Source organism: Truncatella angustata (genome assembly GCF_020726525.1).
Source record: "Truncatella angustata strain MPI-SDFR-AT-0073 chromosome Unknown BKA67scaffold_3, whole genome shotgun sequence".
NCBI lineage: Eukaryota > Fungi > Ascomycota > Sordariomycetes > Amphisphaeriales > Sporocadaceae > Truncatella > Truncatella angustata.
Window position 1 is genome coordinate 2,007,717 of NW_025763383.1, and position 18,434 is coordinate 2,026,150.

Genomic DNA, 18,434 nt, shown 5'->3' on the forward strand with positions numbered 1-18,434 from the left:
GGCAAAATATATCTATTCTTTTTTGTTTCTATTGTCACGCATCCATTGTGATATGTTTACTAACTCTACTCAACACGACCTTGAACACCCCTGGCGCATCCTATCGATCTACTCCTCCAACGCAACGCACACTTCAGTAGCATGGTTGAGCGAGTTTGTCCATCATGAAGTTTGGAAGCATGACTAGCATTACAATGGAGCAACCCGACGATCCATCTCACCAGATAGGTTCTCTTAATGGCTGCCCGGAGAAAAGTACGGGACGTCTTGTCCGGATTATTGAGGAATACCCCCTGGACAAAAATGCAGGAGTCAACTCGCAACAGAGGCATATCTTTGACCCGGTTATGCCTGGCCTGCAAACAGCGGCATCACGCTGGCTTGATGCCCACTTTCCTCATGGCCGACAGAAGACGCTGCTGTTTCTGAGCCTCTTCCTGACCTGGCTGCTGGCATTTGCCGTTCTATCAGATCGAAGTATGGCCCTCGCCAAGGTCGACGGAGCATATCAGCCAGTACGACAGCTGAGTTGTACCGAGTCCCTGTGGCTACCTGGCAACGGATGCGGAGAGGACGGCGAAAATTGTCCAGCCACGTCCAAGCCCATGGCGTTCCGCTGCCCAGCGAATTGCGCGAGCGTCAAACTTCAAGAACCACACCTTGTAGGGTCTCAGCGAATAGTAAATCAGCCTCTGGCCATTGGCGGGCCAGTTTACCGCGCTGATTCATGGATATGCGCCTCGGCCGTTCACTTCGGCATCGTCGACGACGCGAAAGGTGGGTGCGGAGTTCTCTCCCGCATGGGCCAGACGAATACCTTCCCGGGGTCGAGGATGAACGGTATCGTCTCGGTTGCGGTTCGGACCTACTTTCCGCAGTCGTTCAAGTTTCAGTTTGACTCGGGATTCGAGTGTCATAGCAAGGAACAGAGTCGGATGCTGCCGTATATATCCATTGCGTTCACAATGGTGGTCTTTCTGTTCAGTAACACGCCATTACTTCCTTTCTGCGTTGCCATAGGAACTGGTTTGATGCACTCCATAGCTCTCTTGGGTGTTGGCAGGAGCGAGAGTGACGCGCCGACTGTGCAAAGTGGTTCGCCAAATTTTCGGCAAACCCTGATCACTGCCACCATCCAGTATGCGCCGGTGCTTCTTTGCGCCACTCTAATATACAGACATGTGGTCAGGCGGACTTTGAGCAAGGTCGCTCCAATAGAGAAGACCGTCTTGTGGCTTGGTTCCTTCTGGGTCGGGTTGATCATAAGCCATGATTTGCAACAGAAGATCTTCGCGGTTCCCAGTTTGGTGGCCCTAGTTGCACTCCATCAGATGTACTATCTGCATGAAGAGGGAACTCTTCCGAGGTCCTTAGCACTGTATGCTGCTTCTTTGTCTACTCTTGCTATCTCTTTGGCCTTTCGTGGCGTTCCCGCACATCTGTTGCCGCTCGCTTTTCTCCTGCTGCCGGGAACTGCCGTCTTGACGAGGCCCAATCTAGCATATCAGGGCCTCCTGGCCGGACTTCTGGTCCAGGGACTCGCTCAGAGGGGTCTATTTTATTCGGTGGAAATCTTCACGACTCCAACTTCAGCGGTAGATCTATCCGTAGTTGCCGCAGTCGCCCCGCCAGAAGTCCTCAAACCGGTGATCCACTTGAACGACGCTTCGTCTAATATTACTTTCACCTGGCGTACGCCGGTACCAATCGAAACGGACGGGATTAGCATGCTGATAAACGATGTTGAGAGGGCAAGATATTCTTTCGCCAGCCAGGAATCGGACAGGTTTGAGTGGGTGCGCACACCGCAAGCCGTACCGGACTTTGTCCGGTTCAGCTGGGTCAAGGAGAGTGCACTATTAGGTTATGGAGATGCTGGTATTTGGAAAGCCGATGGATTCTGGACAGGAATAGGTGGAGCTGACATATCGCATGATGCAAAACGTTTGTCATGAGCATATTTATTTTATTACAAGAATTTAAAATTTTGAACGTACTCATCTCTGAATAAGAAAGTTCACAAAACGCTGAACAGAAGGCTGAAACACTATCTGACGTAGTGGTATAAAACAGTACTTCATCATCTTGGTCTTCTTATGGATGGCAAAGTAAAAAGAAAAAAAAAAAAAAAAAAGGTAGATAGATAAAATTGTAAGAGAGGCAAAAACCGAGAGAAACAAATGGGAAAAAGGTCAAAAAGGTGACGTACTTACCCGAATCGATCCTAGGACCCGGAACCTTTATGGAATTGAAACCAACCAGTATTGAAGCCGTAGCTATCTACCACCAAACCACCAAGTCATTGCTTGGGTAATTTAGAGCCTCCCCCCGGGAAGTGGTTGACAACTGTCCGCTTTTTGGCCATTATAAGACCACATTCATTTCCAACGATAGTTACCAAAGTGCCGTGATTCACCCGGAGTTTCACCATATAGCTTATTTGGGCTCCATCATCGCCTCATCAGGAGTAAGCATCGAACACACAATCCGAACTGCGAAGTCAGATTACAAGAAAGTACGTAACCTCTCTTTTAGGCTATCCGAACTCTACAACTTTGTATCCATGTAAAAAAAAAATCGCATTCTATCTGCCAGTGATCTAGGCACCATCCAGAGATCTCTTGTGTATGTCTACGTATTTCACTGCGTCCATGCTAGTATCTCTTCTGCAAGGAACAATCTAACCCTAAGTCATGGTAGGCACCATGTATGAGAAGTAACACAGTTTAGTCTGATGTGAAGGATAGCGTCATTTACTACTGAGGAAAGGGAGTACAGCCAGCGCCTGCCAGGTGGTCAAAACATGGGGTTCCCGTGGTCGTAACTGCTGCACAAGAAAACTGTCAGTAAAAAGGACTTTCGCCAGTCGAATCTCAGGTGGATGTGACTTACTAGCGAAGGGAGGTTCGTCAACCGGAACCGGAGAAGTGTAGTAGGCGATCCTGTCAGGCACTTTATTGTTTGTCAGCTAGCTTCACAAGGACAGAAATAGCGAGCCGCCAGGGCTTACCGGTGATGTGAGTAGTGACAAGCTTAGTCCAGGTGATAGTCTGTATCCACTCGGTGAATGTATGGGGAGTGCCGCTGATATTCATGGTCGTGGCGGCGACCGTCTGAGTGTAAGTGGTGGTCTCGGTCCACATGCTGACGCTGGTGTGGTCTTTGGCAACAGCGGCAGGCTGAAAGGCACCTGTCAGAGTCTGAGTCAGGAATGTCGAAACCTCGGCGTCGTCATTGGTGATGGTCTCGGGGGGGTTTTCCCCGGTGGCGGCCGAGTAGCTAGCATCACGCGCAGTTTTGGTAGCCAAGGTGCCAGGAATGTTGGCTGTGGACTCGTTTTAGCGACTCGTTGTCTACAAACAAACAAACAGACATGAAAGCATAGACGTGTCTGTTAAGTACGTACCAAGTGTACCGTCGACGTACGTGAGTGTCACAGTCTTGATAGGAACGGTCTTGACTTCGCCATCGTCCTGGGTGAAGTGAGCATCCCAGGTTTCAGTGAAGACTCTGGTTCCACCATCGCTATGGACACTAGAATGATCATGAATAGCGCTGACTGAAACAGCTGTTAGTCCCAAGTTCGACTAAGATGATCGAAAAAAAAAAAGGGGGGGGTGGCGTTCTGCTGTATTCATGACCCAGCACTTCTCTCATGAATGTGAAGGATTTTATAGAGTTAGTACGAACCAACCGTTCAAAAGAGGCATGATGATAACCATATGGGCCAGGGAGTTTCGTCTTACCAGTGATGGTGGGAACGCGAGGAGAAGTGTAGGTATGGTCGGCAGCAGTGAGAGTTGTTGGTTTACCATGCCAAGTCTCAGTAGTAGTCCTGCCGTTCTGAACAGGCCCGGCGAAGGCTATGGGAAAGACCGAAAGGCCAATTGCAACAGTAAGATTGAGGAACTGCATTTTGAAGACTTCTCGAAACCAGTCAAGAAGAATTGATGCGTACTCGTGACCGTTAGTGATCGACGAGTTTCAGTTGAGAAATGGAAATGGCCTTTTACGTTGTAATGCACCGGAGAAGAAGTGGTAAGATTGTGAACTGATCGATGATTTTATAAAGTTGCAGAACTGCAAATTAGTAAATACTGACAGTTACGCAACAACCACCCTGGAAGGCTACTAGATGACAATCACCACTGAACTCTTCAGGTGAGATTTCACAAGTCTGGATCGATCGATCTGATACATACATGCATGTTCGTCGTGATGCAAGGAGTGAGAATCTAGTCAAAGAGCACACCAATCAGGCTTTGTAATACTCATGGAAGCTCAGTTCTCGGATTTTATGTTCCGTTAGTGTGATAGAATGAAGGGGACTTCTGGTTTAAGTCAATCACCGAGTAGATTATCTTAGATCAATTGGAGAAACGCAGTTCTTTCTGTAGGTCTGCCAAGTACATAACACATTCTAGTTTTCCATCTTGTTGCAAAGACAGTTTGATCGCATACGTACACTTACCATATTGTATATAACACTCTCGATTAGCTCTATGTATATGTAGTTACGTGTAAGCTCAACAGACACATGGTGGAATTCTCGAGTTACAGCACAACTCAGAATCGCTTTTCGACATTGAATTTTTCAATTCGAAACAACTGGCTACATTTCTGAGGTTGTATTCTGCATAAAAGCGATCTCACCTGTCTCCCTTGCCTGATTAGCGCTCCGCAGAAGGCCCAGGTGGTGCTATATGCAGCACCAAAGGCCCAGAACATGGCCTGTAACGACCTTAATTTCATCCTTATTTACAAAACCAACAGAAGTACTAGGGTACGACCAACCGTTGTTGGTCTTGAAGAGCACAGTCGTTCTTCGGCCAGTCCTGGCTAGTATGAGGCGAACATGGAAACAGTGGATAATGCAAATATTACGTTCACTAAGTACCAACTGGCAAATTTGTCACTGCGCACCTTGTCGCAAAATTGTGGGACAGGGATGAGGCGCTCCCAAGGCCGGACCTGTGAAGCTATCCATATTGATGGCGTGTATTTGACCACTGCATTTCCAAATACTTAGCTATCAAAGTATGCGATTCTTCACCACAAAGAGTCATTTGAGTCAAGACACCATCCAATTGACTGACGCTATCAAGATCCCCATGTTCAAGCTTCTCAAGAACATTGAGAGTATGTGCTGGTTTTGTCTTGTTGTGAGGTGATTGGATGCGCGACTAAATACCTGAGCATACAAAGGTACGCCACAGACGGACCTGATAAATTCTGTAACTCAGTAACATCGCGTACGGTAGACACCACAGGCCTGTGGACTGTTTCAGAAAAGGACTGGAATTCACCAACTTCGTGAACCGTACAACTCTCGGTTTCTGGTGTGATACTACGTCCTGAGTTTAGTCATGAATGTCAATTTGCAAATACGTGATTTGTAATCCAGTAGCGTTATTGTATTGCGGCTCAAATATGTGCCCAGAATGGTTGTTGCAGCTGCTCGTTCCTGCATCACATGTCGCCGCTATACAGCCATGACTAGAGAGCTTCAGCAATGTCCTACTGTTAGTACACATCGATTGAGGACCTGTACATCCAGCAACAGGAGCTGGTAGGAACGCTGTATTCAGGGCATAGCCGAGCGAATAGAATCCTACAAGCGACGAGTAATGGCCCGGTGCCAGGAAGCATCAGCGACACCGACTACAGTCTCCTTAAATCCATAAACCCACTCAAAATTCTTGTATTGCCAGTGACCGCCCTAACCTCCAATGTCTATAAATGTAGCCTAGCGAGCAGAGTCCCCACTTACAATATAGAGGCAAGCGCCAATAACACTAGCTTAGCAGACAACTACTCGTATAGTTTCTGCTGAATAGTTCCGCAACTAGCTCCATTACTTTAAGGTTGCCAATTGCGTGAAGGCTTGCCAAGTCTACAAGTTTTGCGGCAGGTGCTTGGCTCAAACACGTCGGACTCCGGAGCTCAAAGAGGCAATTGCGAACAGAGTTCCTGGAAATCCCTGGCCTCAGTGAGAATCATTTTCGGCTCGGCCCTAAAACGGCAGTTAGTATAGTCAGCTAGTGCGCTGATAGGGTATCTATCTGCCGATCGTAAAATCATGCAGCCATTTCTATCAGATTAGGCGTTCGACATGTGTCTGTGGGGCTCACCACGATACGCAATTTGAGTAACGTCCGTCAGTCACAAAGAAGAATCCATACCGATGGAGCCATTAAGAAGCTGGCGCCGCTTGCTTTTACGTCTGACTCCATTCCGGAGTCTTGTTCCCTTCCGCTCCCTTGGCATCTCGACACCTGTTAATAAAGAAGTGCTGTAACCTGAGTCGGTGGTTGCAGTTCGGGAGGTCTTTTTCGCCCTTCCGGTGCCAAGGATGCGACAGGCGCATATTGGGCGGGTATCTAAATTGCCTGGCACTCAGAAACATATTGCACACGTGCGAATTTGATTGCTGGTTTCCGTCCTACCTATACTACCTTTTATATCCAGTCGCGGAAATTCTTATTGGCTTTAAGCCTAGCCGTTCTGCTCCTGACGAATAGATGGGAGGTACTTTGCTACATGCGACCATCCACACGCGTCGTTCCCAGGTCTCTGCAACTCTGCCATAAGCATCCCATTAAAGTGCCTTTTTTTTCTCGATCCGCATGATTACTACTTGTCCCTGGATGATTTCCCGGATCATAGGTAATGATGAGACAATCCGTGCTTCTAGGAACGGGTCTACAGCTGTTTGGATTTGTTACGGCAGGCAGAAACGCCATCGTCGAGTCCGTGTTAAATCCTCCGAACGGCTGGGAGAGGGTGCAGGATGCCAACCCATTATCGATAATCCAGCTGCGAATAGCATTACAGCAGCCGAACGTGTTGAATGGCAACTTCGAGCGAATCTTTTACGATATTTCGTCTCCAGACCATCCTTCCTATGGTCAGCACCTATCAAGAGAAGAGTTGAAAGAGCTGGTTAAGCCGCATCGGGAGTCAACCGATGCTGTTGTTAGCTGGCTGAAGTCTGGTGGAATTTCTAATTCCGAAATTGAGGATGCGGGCGATTGGATCAACTTTAGGGCCACAGTAGCACAGGCTGAAAACCTCCTGAGTGCCGATTTCGGTATTTACAACTATGAAGGTACGGACGACACGAGGATACGAACATTGAAGTATTCGGTACCAGAGGGCCTTAGGACGCACATAACCATGATACAGCCTACGACCGTCTTTTCTCGAACTCGACGGCATGATAGTCATATATACAAGGGTGAAAATGCGGAAGGGTTGGAGGAAGGTTCGGAGGAGTTGTCCTTCAATATCGATACCGACGTGATGGCTAACGGAACGAATCCACTGAAAATCTGCAACTACTTCATTACACCGGCCTGCCTTAGGTTGCTGTATAAAGTCGGAAACTATACGGCCAAGCCCGCGGCCAAAACCAGTATCGGAGTCAGCGGTTTTCTCAATGTAAGGTCATTACCTTAGTCGAAGAAGAACCATTGTATTGATCTTTCCAGCAATACGCCAAACACGACATGTTACAGGTGTTCCTAGACAAGTACGCTCCGATTGCATCTAGCCAGAGCTTCACGACACCCCTGATCAATGGCGGCGAAGACAACCAGACAGACACAGCCAACGAAGACGTCGAGGCAAACTTGGATATGCAATATGTGGCTGCTATGGGGTTCAACTCTGACATTCGGTTCTTTTCAGTCGGAGGGCGAGGGCCATTAATTCCTGACCTTGAGTAAGCCTGTATCTCTTAACCCCCATCACACCATATTAACAACGATGTGAAGCCAGCCGAACGAAAACCAGAACAGCAACGAGCCTTATCTCGAGCTCGTTACCTACCTCCTCAACCTGACCGACGACGAGCTTCCCACGACATTATCCACTTCTTATGGAGACAACGAGCGCGAGATCCCCATCGTGTACGCCCAGAAAGTATGCGAGATGTTCGGCCAACTCGGCACCCGCGGCGTAAGCATCATCTTCTCGTCCGGCGACACCGGCCCCGGGTCTGCATGCCAGACGAACGACGGCACGAAAACCACGCGCTTCACGCCCACCTTCCCCGGCGCATGTCCCTACATCACCTCCGTGGGCGGGACGGCCGGCGTGCTGCCCGAGAAGGCCGTCTCGTTCTCCTCCGGCGGCTTCAGCGACTACTTCCCGCGGCCGGCGTACCAGGACGCCGCGGTGTCGGGGTACCTGGGGGGCATCGGCGGCGCGTTCTCAGGGCTGTACAACGCGTCCGGGCGGGGGTTCCCGGACGTCTCGGCGCAGGGGAACGCGTACCGGGTCATGGACCAGGGCAAGGTGACGTCGGTGAGCGGGACGTCTGCGTCGGCGCCGGCGTTCGCGGGTATCATCTCGCTGGTGAACAACGCCCTGGTTGCGCAGGGAAGGAGGCCGCTCGGCTTCTTGAATCCCTGGTTGTATAGCACCGTGGCCGCCAAGGGCGGGCTGACGGACATCACGGTGGGTGGGAGCAGGGGCTGTGGGCCGACGAGTCCGTACTCGGGCCTGCCGACGCCGGAGGTGCCAGGGGCTGGCTGGAACGCGACGGAGGGGTGGGATCCGGTGACGGGGCTGGGGACGCCGTTGTTCCCTAGGTTGTTGGCTTTGGCATTTGCGAATGTATCGCAGACGGAGGGGGGTGCTGGTAGTGGTGCTGATAGCTAGGCGGAGTCTAGAGGTGTCAGCTGAGAACGGCCAGAGGCCCGGGGATTTCTGACAAGTGATAATCAAATAGATGGTCTTGAGTACCTCGGATAAGTCATGCATAGAAACAATGACGTTTTGGCGATCTTGGTTAGTCTTTCTTCTGTCATTGGTGCATGCACATTAGCTTCAAAGTCTTCTGTGATCATAGTTCGATAAATTGTGAAAGCTGTATTAATGCAATATATTTTGGGTATCATTATATGCATGCCCCCCCTATCTATCCGTTTGTTTGTACAGGTTATACATACTCATACATATTAACACATGGTTTTTTACCAGAGTGGAGATTCATCGCTATTCTGCTCCTTGATGCTTTCCGTTGACTCCTCAATCTCAAATCCCTGATTCTTCTTCAGAAATGCCGAGCACATAATTCCGGTGGCAACACTGACGTTCAGACTGTCTATCGTGCTCAATAGCCCTGATTGTCCTGGGATGGAGACCTCGAAGTCTGCCAATCGCTTGATCTTCTTTTCGAGACCTTCTCCTTCGCTACCGATTACGAGAATTGTAGGGTTCTCCGAAAGAGGGTCGTAGGCTTCGACGCGATCGAGCGTGAGGTGGGAGTTGCCCCTCGAACGAGGACCGGCGGCCACAGAGGCATATATCATCCAGCCATTCTCCTTCGACCTCTCGAGGAAATCCGGAGTCGAGCTTACAGAATAGAGCGGCAGTACTTCTGAGGCGCCGGAAGATGCCTTGAGGGATACAGGTGTGAGGCCGGCGGATCCACCCTTGCTGATTACCACACCCGTAACACCTAGAAATGCTGCAGATCGGAGAATGGCTCCGAGATTACCGGGATCTAGGATGCCATCCAGCAACAAGAAGAATGGGTTTCTGTTATTCTTGCTGTGGTAAGGGATCATGTCAGGTGTCCCGTTGATGGCTGCATCTTCTGCCGACTGATATGCTAATTCGATGTTGATGCCAGGCTTTGACGGGTCCTCGGATAGCTGTCCGAGGCTCTTCAGCGGTATCTGCGGTGTTGGGGAAGTCTCGAGAACGCAGCCGTTATGTGGCCTGCCGACACTCATCTTGTCCATCATGCGCAAACCATCATTGTCGTAGATCTTGGTGACCTCCACACCTTGCTTTCTTGCCAGGTTTTCCAAACTTGCGTCTTGAACCAAGTTCTGTCGGTCACGGCCCGCATATAGGTACAGATGATAGATCTTTCGACGCGAAGCTTTCATCGCAGCTTCTACCACTGAACGACCGTACAGGAACTGTGATGCAGCAGTGGTGTGACGGATTCGTATGGGCAAGTCATGACTTGGCACGGTAGGCCGGAAGCTTTGCCCGTCCTCAGTTGAGGAGTTATCAAATCTGGAGGTGCGGTCTTCTGATCTAGGAGCTGGCCTGTACTGAGACCGGCCGTTATTCCTGTCGCCAGACATTCCACCGTCTCTATCTTCGAAGCGACGAGCAGGCCTGTCGCCAGACGCCCCACCGTATTTATCATCAAAGCGACGAGCGGGTCTTTCGCTGGACATTCCACCGTCCTTATCTTCGAAACGGCGAGCGGGTCTGTCGCTGGACCTGCCACCATCTTTATCATCAAAGCGACGAGCAGGCCTGTCGCCAGACATTCCACCGTCTTTATCATCAAAGCGACGAGCGGGCCTGTCGCTAGGCCGTCTGCTGTCCCTATCGTCAAAGCGGCGTGCTGGCCTGTCACCAGATCTTCCCCTGCCCCCGTCGTCCCGTGACGGAGCGGCTCTGTGGTCAGATCTGCTGCCATGGCCTTTGGAGGCAAACCTCGCGTTGTCTCTGCCGCCGGACCTGGCAAACCCTGAGGGGCGACGCTCGTCTTTGCCTCGGGACGAGCGGCCTTGGCCAAAGTCGTCGTTGAATTTGCCGGTAAACTTGCTTTCAAATGTCCCTCGGTCGGTGGGGTCGAGGTCCCCTTTTAGGGCGTCGAGCTCCTCCCGGAGTCGGCCAGTCTTCGCCAAGTACACATGGCTTTTCTTTCCAAAAGTCTCGGTAGGGTCATTGAACCTCTCTCTTTTGGACTTCGGCTTGGGACCCTCGTCAGTGATGTCGTTCTTGCCCCTCTTGATTACGAAGCCCGGGGGGGTCCAATCCGGATCACGTCGACTGCGAGATGTAGTCCGCTTTGTCCTCAGGGAGGCCGAAGTGTCGAGGGCTCCCCTTGCGAAGCCCTGGGGGCGGGACTTCTCGGAATCTCTCAACCCTCGATGTATGGCAGACAGGGAGGAATAGCGTACAGGAACATGGTTCAGGCCATGCAGGGTGGAGGTTTTGAATGGTACATTGTGTTTTGCCAGGGAACACAGAGAAGTGAACTGTCTCATCTCATACTCTCAGCAGAAAGCTGTATCAAACATGTAAGATAAAGATGTTTGGTGCAGGAGAGGAAGATGGCTCCTTGGTCGCAGCTATGGAGAATTTACTGCAGTGACGCTCGTCTAGAACTACGGTAGAAAATTTAGGGACCCCCCTGTCTCATGTCGCCCATCGCCCGTCGCCCGTCGCCTCTCCCCTGGCCGCACGACGCTAGAGACGTTAGCGCTTGGATAAGGACCCTGCAAATGATTATCGGAGTATTCTTTAGCGCAACGCTTAGCGCACCGCGTTGGAGAAGGGCCCTCGAGGGCGTCAGACTCGTTAGGTTAATTGATTTCAAAGCGCGTCTCCTGCACGACATTGACTTATGGATTCAACTTCGCCTGCCTCGATAACCTTCTTTGGAACAACTGCACCACAACTCGAGGTAAGGCTGGAGAAAGCTCGAAATAGCTTCGGCAGAGGTATGCGACCATGCGCCAAGCTTTTCTCTTGTCATTCACCCACAGCTGTCCGGTCAATGCTGACTTTGCGTGCAGTTCTCGCCCCCACCATCGCCCTGAGCTTCTTTCCAAGCCAGTTGGAACAGCACGAGGTATGTGTACGACACGGTAGCAATATATGCGATGGATGCGACGGACGCGACGAGCGCGGACCCGTCGGAATCTGATCACGATCATGATCATGTCCATGTCCATGTCCATGACCTCGACCCCGACCCTGACCATATTGCTGAAGATGTTGGTGACAACTCTATATTCGTGGATGCGGCGGGGCCCACTGGTCATGCTACGAGCCTTGACGGACATGATGGTGATGAAGATGCGCAAGTCGAGCAAGACGAAACAGGGAACTTGGCAGGTGTACAAGAAACAGAACAGGTGGACGAAGAGAACGCCTCCACCAAACATTCCTCACCATCGCCGTTGCAGCAACCTCAGCTCTTGCCCATTCAGGTCCTTCTCCATGCCCCGGCCGACCCAAGCTCATACTCCAAAATCGACCTACCACCTAGTTGGTTTGTCTCCAAGATCCTCGAAGAGGTTGCCACTGGCCATGACAATGACGACGACGATGGCCCTTGGTATAGTGTGGAGTTTGACGATGGTCGTATTGACCAAGTAAGTGCCTGCCCTTGCGTGGTTTTATGGTCTGCTCTACCTTCTATCCACTTTGCACTTGCGCTCCCTTTGCTTGCCTTCCATTTCCCGCCCATCGTTCATGAAAGGACGCAGCAATCTCAGGAGTGCTGAATTGTTTGGAACCCTGTGAAAACAAGCATTTTCCTTCCACAGTTCCTGCCCTTTTTTTTTTTTTTTTTTTTTTTTTTCTTAACTCAGTTCCTGGGACGTTATATCCACTTCTCGTTTTCTTCTTCTTGTTCTTCTTCAGCAAATACAAGACAATCAACTTCTACTTCCCACCCACATTCTCTTCACAATCCTACTTCGCCCCTCATCTCTACTCTACAATTCCATTCCTCTCTTGCAGTCCAACTTAACACCTAACATGAAGGTTGGTGCACCAGAGATTGATGGGCAAGTCACCTTGGTCGTCGAGCAATACTCACATATCTGCTTCCCACTGAATACCAAGGTGGTTGTCGTGAACCACCTACCTCACACATTGTTCCCAACTCACATCCACGTCATCAAAGTCACATCAGCAGACCAGCAGCGCTTTCCTAGCTATACGCTTTGGACTTGTGCTTCTCAGGATCGCACACTGTTTCTGCCCTTTGAAGGCAAATCTACCAGGAGATCACATTCTCTTGATCACAAAAGCCATCTCTGTCATCAGCGAATCCACATCCTTTCGTACTTCCTCTCATCACCCCTACACAATCTTTATTTATTCACCGTTCCTACTCGCGAACAAGACCAGACAGATAAGACAAGATGTCGGTACGTTCTTCCAACAGGTGCGCCTCAGTACACTTACTCAAGTGAACTCTCGTGTAATATGCTTGTCTCCTCTCGATCCTCCCAAAGTGCTTTCCATTCTAATTGCAACTTCCGGTCACACTTTGAAACTGTTGCCTCGTCCATTTTTACTTCTTGTCCCCCCCCCCCCCCTTTTCACCAAAATCATCCTCGATTCTTTGATTTGCTAACCGTTGCCATAGTTCGCTTATGATGATATTCGTACAATGCGCAACGGCTCCTCTGCACTGGACAGATTTCGCAGAAGCCAGGGCTTCTATCAAGAACAGGACATGTATCAACATCCAGGCACAATAGCACATCACGGTACCAAACGCCATTGGCCAGCCGACACAGACTCAGACCACATGGAGTTTGAGCAACCGCGACAAATACCTCTTCGTCGAAGCACGAGACGGATGACCTCCAGACAGCCATCTGTGGATTATCCCATGAAGTATGGCATCGATGAGGATCTTGTCGATAGCGCATTTGTGGGCGGGGATGATCATGAGGACGAGGACGACGATGACTTCGACAATCCCGTCAAGCAAGGACTTGGACCTAACAAGAGACTGACCAGAGCTCAGAATTCTGTTGGCAAGAAATACACTGCCCATCTTCTCTATTCTGAGGATGAACTTGCTGGCGACTCTGATGATAATTTCAAACCCGTCACTTCTGACCTCAGCTCTTTCAAGGCCGGTCACAAGAGGAAGGGTGGCAAAGGCAGACGAAGCCTCCGTGGTGCCGCACGAAGAAGAGATCGAGACTCGTCGATTGAGTTTGAACCTACTCGCAAGTCTGGTCGAATAACAAAAGACACCAACTACGTCGTTCCAGACATTGACGATGATTACGGCGCAATCGACGACAAACCTGTCAGTACTCCCAAGCATGTCTCCGTCAAAGAGATCTTCCCGCCCCTGCCTGAGGATTCCGAATTCGTCAAGTCGCACATGAGAACCTGTGAGACTTGCGGTTCCGGGGCACATGCAGGCAAAGGTTCTCTGATTGCTTGTCAGGGTTGCTCGACATCTTACCATAAGATATGCTTGGGTCAGAGATCGGCACGTGAGCATCGGGTCACCAAGATCGGACCGGATTACTTTGTTCTTCAATGCAGAATCTGCATAGGCACATACCAGAAGAAAGATGCGACTGCACCAAACCATGCTCTGTGTCAAACATGCAAGGCAGTTTCTCCTTCTTGCCACGAGTTCTCACCGAAGAAGACACCGAAAGTTGAGGAACACTTGCGCCAAGAAAATGGAGGCCAAGATCCTGTTACTGAGGTCAATCGTGAGCTCATAAACAATGCTGCCACTTTACTGTTCCGCTGTACTTCTTGCAAGCGTGGCTACCATTTCGAACATCTACCACCGCTAACCCGAGAAGAGGAGATTCCTGTCGACTTGCGCGCCAACAGGATCTCCGAGTATGACATGGTTGATTGGAGGTGCAAGGACTGTGTTGACGCAAAACACAAAATCCAGTCCTTGGTCGCCTGGCGCCCCGTTGATCAAGAGGGCTACATTACTGGAAAGACTTGCCTTGACATCCCTGAGGATGGTAAAGAGTACCTAGTCAAGTGGGACAAGGTCTCTCACTTCCATGACACATGGATGCCCGGTGCCTGGGTCTTTGGCGTAGCTGCAAGCGCTATGAAATCTGCATTTGTCAAACGCGATGAGAACATGCTCCCAAAGATGACTTTCGAGCAAGCCATTGAGGAAGAATGGCTTCTAGCCGATGTCATCTTAAATGTCCGATATCGTGGGAATAGAGTGCGCTCGAGCAAAGCTAAGGACCTTGCCCGTATCTCTGATGTCAAGGAGATTTTTGTGAAATTTCAGGGTCTTGGCTATACGGAATCAGTCTGGGACACGCCGCCTGCCAAGGACACAGGAGCAGCCTACGATGCTTTCCGCACAGCATACGAGGAATACGTCCAAGGTGTCCATTTCCCCCATGTCACAGACCACAAGATGGCTGAAAGAGTCAAGCAGTTCCGTGGCCTTGACTTCAGGTCCGAGTGCGAACTCCATGCTCAGCCTCCCGGGCTTAAGCGTGGAAAGCTCATGGAGTACCAGGTCGATGGTGTCAACTGGATGCTTTTCAACTTCAATAAACAGCTTAATGTCATTCTGGCAGATGAAATGGGTCTAGGCAAGACAGTACAGGTGGTGGCTTTCATCACTACGCTTGTCCAGGACAAGCCTAACTGCTGGCCGTTTTTAATTGTGGTTCCAAATTCCACTTGTCCTAATTGGCGCCGCGAACTGAGGCAATGGTCACCAGAACTTCGTGTTTGCACCTACCATGGTGGCAAGGCAGCACAGGATCTGGCTTTCAAGCACGAAATTTTTCCCGAAGGTATTAAGGCTGGCATTAAGGCGCATGTTGTCATTATGTCATATGAAGCAGCCGTAGATGCTGGATCGACGTTCCGCTCTGTCAAGTGGCAAGGCTTGATCGTAGACGAGGGTCAGAGATTGAAGAACGACAAGAGCTTGCTGTATAGAGCCTTGCAAGACATGAGGATTCCGTTCAGAGTTCTGTTAACTGGTTAGTTTTCTTGTCTACTGCAGTGGCGTTATTTTCTTGCTCACCATTTAAATAGGTACCCCTTTGCAGAACAACAAACGTGAGCTCTTCAACCTGCTGCAATTCATCGATCCCTCGCGTAATGCCGAGGCACTCGATGAAGAGTATAGAGAGGTCACAAACGAATCTCTTAGAAAGCTTCATGCTATGATCAGACCCTACTTTCTGCGTCGTACGAAGATAGAAGTTCTCACCTTTCTCCCACCAATGGCTCAAATCATTCTTCCTGTCACCATGACCTACCTCCAGGAGAAGCTGTCGAAATCTATTATTTCCAAGAACTCGGAATTAATCAAGGCGATTGTTTCCAAAGGAAAGATTAAAGCCGGTGAGCGGAAAGGTCTGAACAATATACTCATGGAACTACGACGTGTTCTTTGTCACCCATTTCTCTTCAGCGACTCCGTCGAAGATCGAACCGTTACCGATCCAGTCATCATCCAGAAGAACCTTGTTGACGCTTCTGGCAAGCTTCGGCTTCTGAATATCATGCTTCCCAAATTGAGGGAGCGTGGCCATCGTGTCTTGATTTTCAGCCAATTCCTCATGAGCCTTACTATCCTTGAGGATTTTCTCACAGCACTCGGACTACCCCATGCCCGGATCGATGGAAGCTTGTCCGCTCTAGAGAAGCAGAAGCGGATCGACGCCTTTAATGAGCCTGGCTCACTCTTTTTTGCAATGCTACTGTCAACGCGTGCCGGTGGTGTCGGTATCAATCTAGCAACTGCAGACACGGTCATAATTTTTGACCCTGACTTCAATCCACACCAGGACATACAGGCACTCTCACGAGCTCACCGTATTGGACAGAAAAACAAGGTTCTCTGTTTCCAATTGACTACAAAGGACACAGTGGAGGAGAAGATCATGCAGATTGGCCGCAAAAAGATGGCACTTGATCATGCCTTGATCGAAAGTATGGATGCTGCTGATGAGGCAGGAGAGAAGGACCTTGAATCTATTCTTAAGCATGGCGCAGAGGCATTGTTTAGTGGCGATGCCCAGGACAAGATTGTTTATGACGAAGCCTCCGTTGACAAGCTACTTGACCGCAGTCAGATCGAAAGTACTAGTACTGGTAACGACAAATCAACGGAGTCGCAATTCTCCTTCGCACGTGTCTGGGCCAACGACAAGGCCACACTCACTGCTAACATCGACGACGATGCTAATGAGAGCAACGGGCCAACAGACTCGAACGTTTGGGAAAACATATTGAAACAACGTGAAGAGGAACACCAGCAGGAGCTTGCGAAGCAGCATCGTGAGTATGGCCGTGGTGCTCGCCGACGGGCTCAAGATGTGCGCTATGATGCAGTAGGTGGCTATATCGAAGGCATTAATGACGACTTCCTGACAGAACACCAGTCTCAGATTCAGGGCGACCTCGAACTCGATGCATCCACAGAGAGTGACTTTAATGCTAAGGAGTCTGAGGGGAGCGATGCCGAAGAGGAAGAGGCTTACTCTAAGGTCTCACCCAAGAGCAGAGCTCGAAAAGGTAGGAAGCGCACCGCTCCAACACCTAATAGCCCGCGTACCTCATACACTACATCTAAAAAACGTGCACCACCCAACACTCCTCGTACATTATTGCCCAAGAAGGCAAAGATTGTTAACACTCCTCCAAGCATTGGCACCAGATGTCGTAACTCTCCTAGACAAGCCGTTGTCGCCGCCGCCGCCGCCGCCACGGCTACCATCTCTCCCCAGAGACCCGTTGCAGCCAAGAAAAAGAGGCAGACCAAGAAAGCCAGTGGACCAACTAACGCCGTCAAACCGGATGGCAGCGAAGGTGCAAAAGCCTCCACACCCGAACCAGTCCCTAACAACGAGCCTTCGAAACCCTCAGCTTCCTCTGACAATGCCGCCGATACAGCAGTCAGCGGTCCCGGAGGCGCCGACATACCTACAGATGGCTCCGCAGCCAATGTATAAACCACTCCCAGCACAACATTCAACCTCGTTGTCAATGAGCTTACCCACGAATAATGGCTGGGGTAATCCTAGTAGTACCGTGCCTCAATTTACCCCTACTACTAATCAAAATCCTCTAGTCTCGTCGTGGTCCCGTTTACAGCAGCCGCCTGCCGGATATCACAACCTACCCGATAGGGCCCACTCCTTCCAGCATATTAATACTCCGAACTATCAAACGAATCCTGCGACTTCATTGCCAAGTGGGCCAGCGCCTACGAACATGACTCTGGTGTCAAATATTCAAACTATGCCGCACACCAATTTGGCAACAAACTTGACTTTAGGTCAAAACGGCATAGAGCGAGGAGTCCCTTGCATCATTTGCGGAGAGTCGCATGCCTTTCTGGCATGCGTGGACTTGAATTCTGAACTTTCGCTACGCATCGCAATCGACTGTCTTAGACCGTTGAAGGCGGACTCTGATCGTGCATTCAAGGAACAGGTCAGGGAGCAACTTAGACAACGACTAAAAGTACTCACCAAAAATGTGAGCTGATTTGGGCATCTGTCTCTGCAGACTGTGCACAGCTTATTGCCCCCAAGGTTTGCTTCAACGGATCTCACTGATCCCCTCACCATTGGCAAATGTTTTTTTCCGACATAGATACCTGGGCGATTCTGATCAACGGAATTGCTTGGGAATATAGATATGAGAAGACAAATCAACAAGTTCGGACGTTGTTGGCCCTATTTTGAGTGAATGTATTCGAGACAGAAGTTTTCAATTGGTATTTGAACAACCAACAGTATACAGGGATTGTCACGTGGAAACACAAGGCTTCACTGCAGGTAACCGCCTAATATGCATCTAACCCTATTTGACGTTTGCTGGGAAACGGTCGTGATGGCAACTATGATTTGGCACCAAGATCAACCAGCTCGAGGTTCCAGGCCCTTCACAACAAC

General features: G+C 50.0%; 5 protein-coding genes across 5 annotated transcripts; 3 read left to right on the top strand and 2 right to left on the bottom strand.

The window, feature by feature from the left end:
• Positions 1-4: 4 nt before the first annotated feature.
• Positions 5-1,976, top strand: BKA67DRAFT_561012 (uncharacterized protein). Its single transcript, XM_046102499.1, has one exon. The coding sequence runs from the start codon at positions 165-167 to the stop codon at positions 1,953-1,955; it is 1,791 nt and encodes a 596-aa protein (XP_045959804.1). The 5' UTR covers positions 5-164; the 3' UTR covers positions 1,956-1,976.
• Positions 1,977-2,756: 780 nt separating this feature from the next.
• BKA67DRAFT_690323 (uncharacterized protein) lies at positions 2,757-3,915 on the bottom strand (the record flags this gene model as incomplete). Its single annotated transcript, XM_046109128.1, has 5 exons — positions 2,757-2,827; positions 2,893-2,952; positions 3,011-3,325; positions 3,407-3,559; positions 3,747-3,915. 5 exons carry the CDS (start codon positions 3,913-3,915, stop codon positions 2,757-2,759), a joined length of 768 nt encoding a protein of 255 aa, XP_045959805.1.
• Positions 3,916-6,523: 2,608 nt separating this feature from the next.
• On the top strand, positions 6,524-8,809 carry BKA67DRAFT_636098 (tripeptidyl-peptidase 1). Its single transcript, XM_046105669.1, has 3 exons — positions 6,524-7,440; positions 7,491-7,723; positions 7,776-8,809. The coding sequence occupies exons 1-3, from the start codon at positions 6,670-6,672 to the stop codon at positions 8,662-8,664; spliced, it is 1,893 nt and encodes a 630-aa protein (XP_045959806.1). The 5' UTR covers positions 6,524-6,669; the 3' UTR covers positions 8,665-8,809.
• A 62-nt stretch (positions 8,810-8,871) lies between these two features.
• On the bottom strand, positions 8,872-11,128 carry BKA67DRAFT_561017 (uncharacterized protein). Its single transcript, XM_046102500.1, has 2 exons — positions 10,333-11,128; positions 8,872-10,140 (listed from the first exon to the last, which is right to left on the bottom strand). The coding sequence occupies exons 1-2, from the start codon at positions 11,022-11,024 to the stop codon at positions 8,979-8,981; spliced, it is 1,854 nt and encodes a 617-aa protein (XP_045959807.1). The 5' UTR covers positions 11,025-11,128; the 3' UTR covers positions 8,872-8,978.
• Positions 11,129-11,366: 238 nt separating this feature from the next.
• On the top strand, positions 11,367-18,283 carry BKA67DRAFT_561021 (uncharacterized protein). Its single transcript, XM_046102501.1, has 5 exons — positions 11,367-11,480; positions 11,556-12,137; positions 13,142-15,506; positions 15,562-17,049; positions 17,180-18,283. The coding sequence occupies exons 2-5, from the start codon at positions 11,643-11,645 to the stop codon at positions 18,022-18,024; spliced, it is 5,193 nt and encodes a 1,730-aa protein (XP_045959808.1). The 5' UTR covers positions 11,367-11,480; positions 11,556-11,642; the 3' UTR covers positions 18,025-18,283.
• The last annotated feature ends 151 nt before the right edge of the window (positions 18,284-18,434 follow it).

Excerpts from the sequence above, each read along its gene's own strand:
- BKA67DRAFT_636098 (XM_046105669.1), top strand. The coding sequence starts at position 6,670 with ATGATGAGACAATCCGTGCTTCTAGGAACGGGTCTACAGCTGTTTGGA. Across the intron at positions 7,441-7,490 it reads GAGTCAGCGGTTTTCTCAAT|CAATACGCCAAACACGACAT; the intron begins GTAAGGTCATTA and ends TGATCTTTCCAG. Across the intron at positions 7,724-7,775 it reads CCATTAATTCCTGACCTTGA|CCAGCCGAACGAAAACCAGA; the intron begins GTAAGCCTGTAT and ends AACGATGTGAAG.
- BKA67DRAFT_561021 (XM_046102501.1), top strand. The coding sequence starts at position 11,643 with ATGGATGCGACGGACGCGACGAGCGCGGACCCGTCGGAATCTGATCAC. Across the intron at positions 12,138-13,141 it reads ACGATGGTCGTATTGACCAA|TTCGCTTATGATGATATTCG; the intron begins GTAAGTGCCTGC and ends CCGTTGCCATAG. Across the intron at positions 17,050-17,179 it reads CAAGAGCAGAGCTCGAAAAG|CATTGGCACCAGATGTCGTA; the intron begins GTAGGAAGCGCA and ends CACTCCTCCAAG.
- BKA67DRAFT_561012 (XM_046102499.1), top strand. The coding sequence starts at position 165 with ATGAAGTTTGGAAGCATGACTAGCATTACAATGGAGCAACCCGACGAT.
- BKA67DRAFT_561017 (XM_046102500.1), bottom strand. The coding sequence starts at position 11,024 with ATGAGACAGTTCACTTCTCTGTGTTCCCTGGCAAAACACAATGTACCA. Across the intron at positions 10,141-10,332 it reads AGCAGACGGCCTAGCGACAG|GCCTGCTCGTCGCTTCGAAG; the intron begins GCCCGCTCGTCG and ends GTCTGGCGACAG.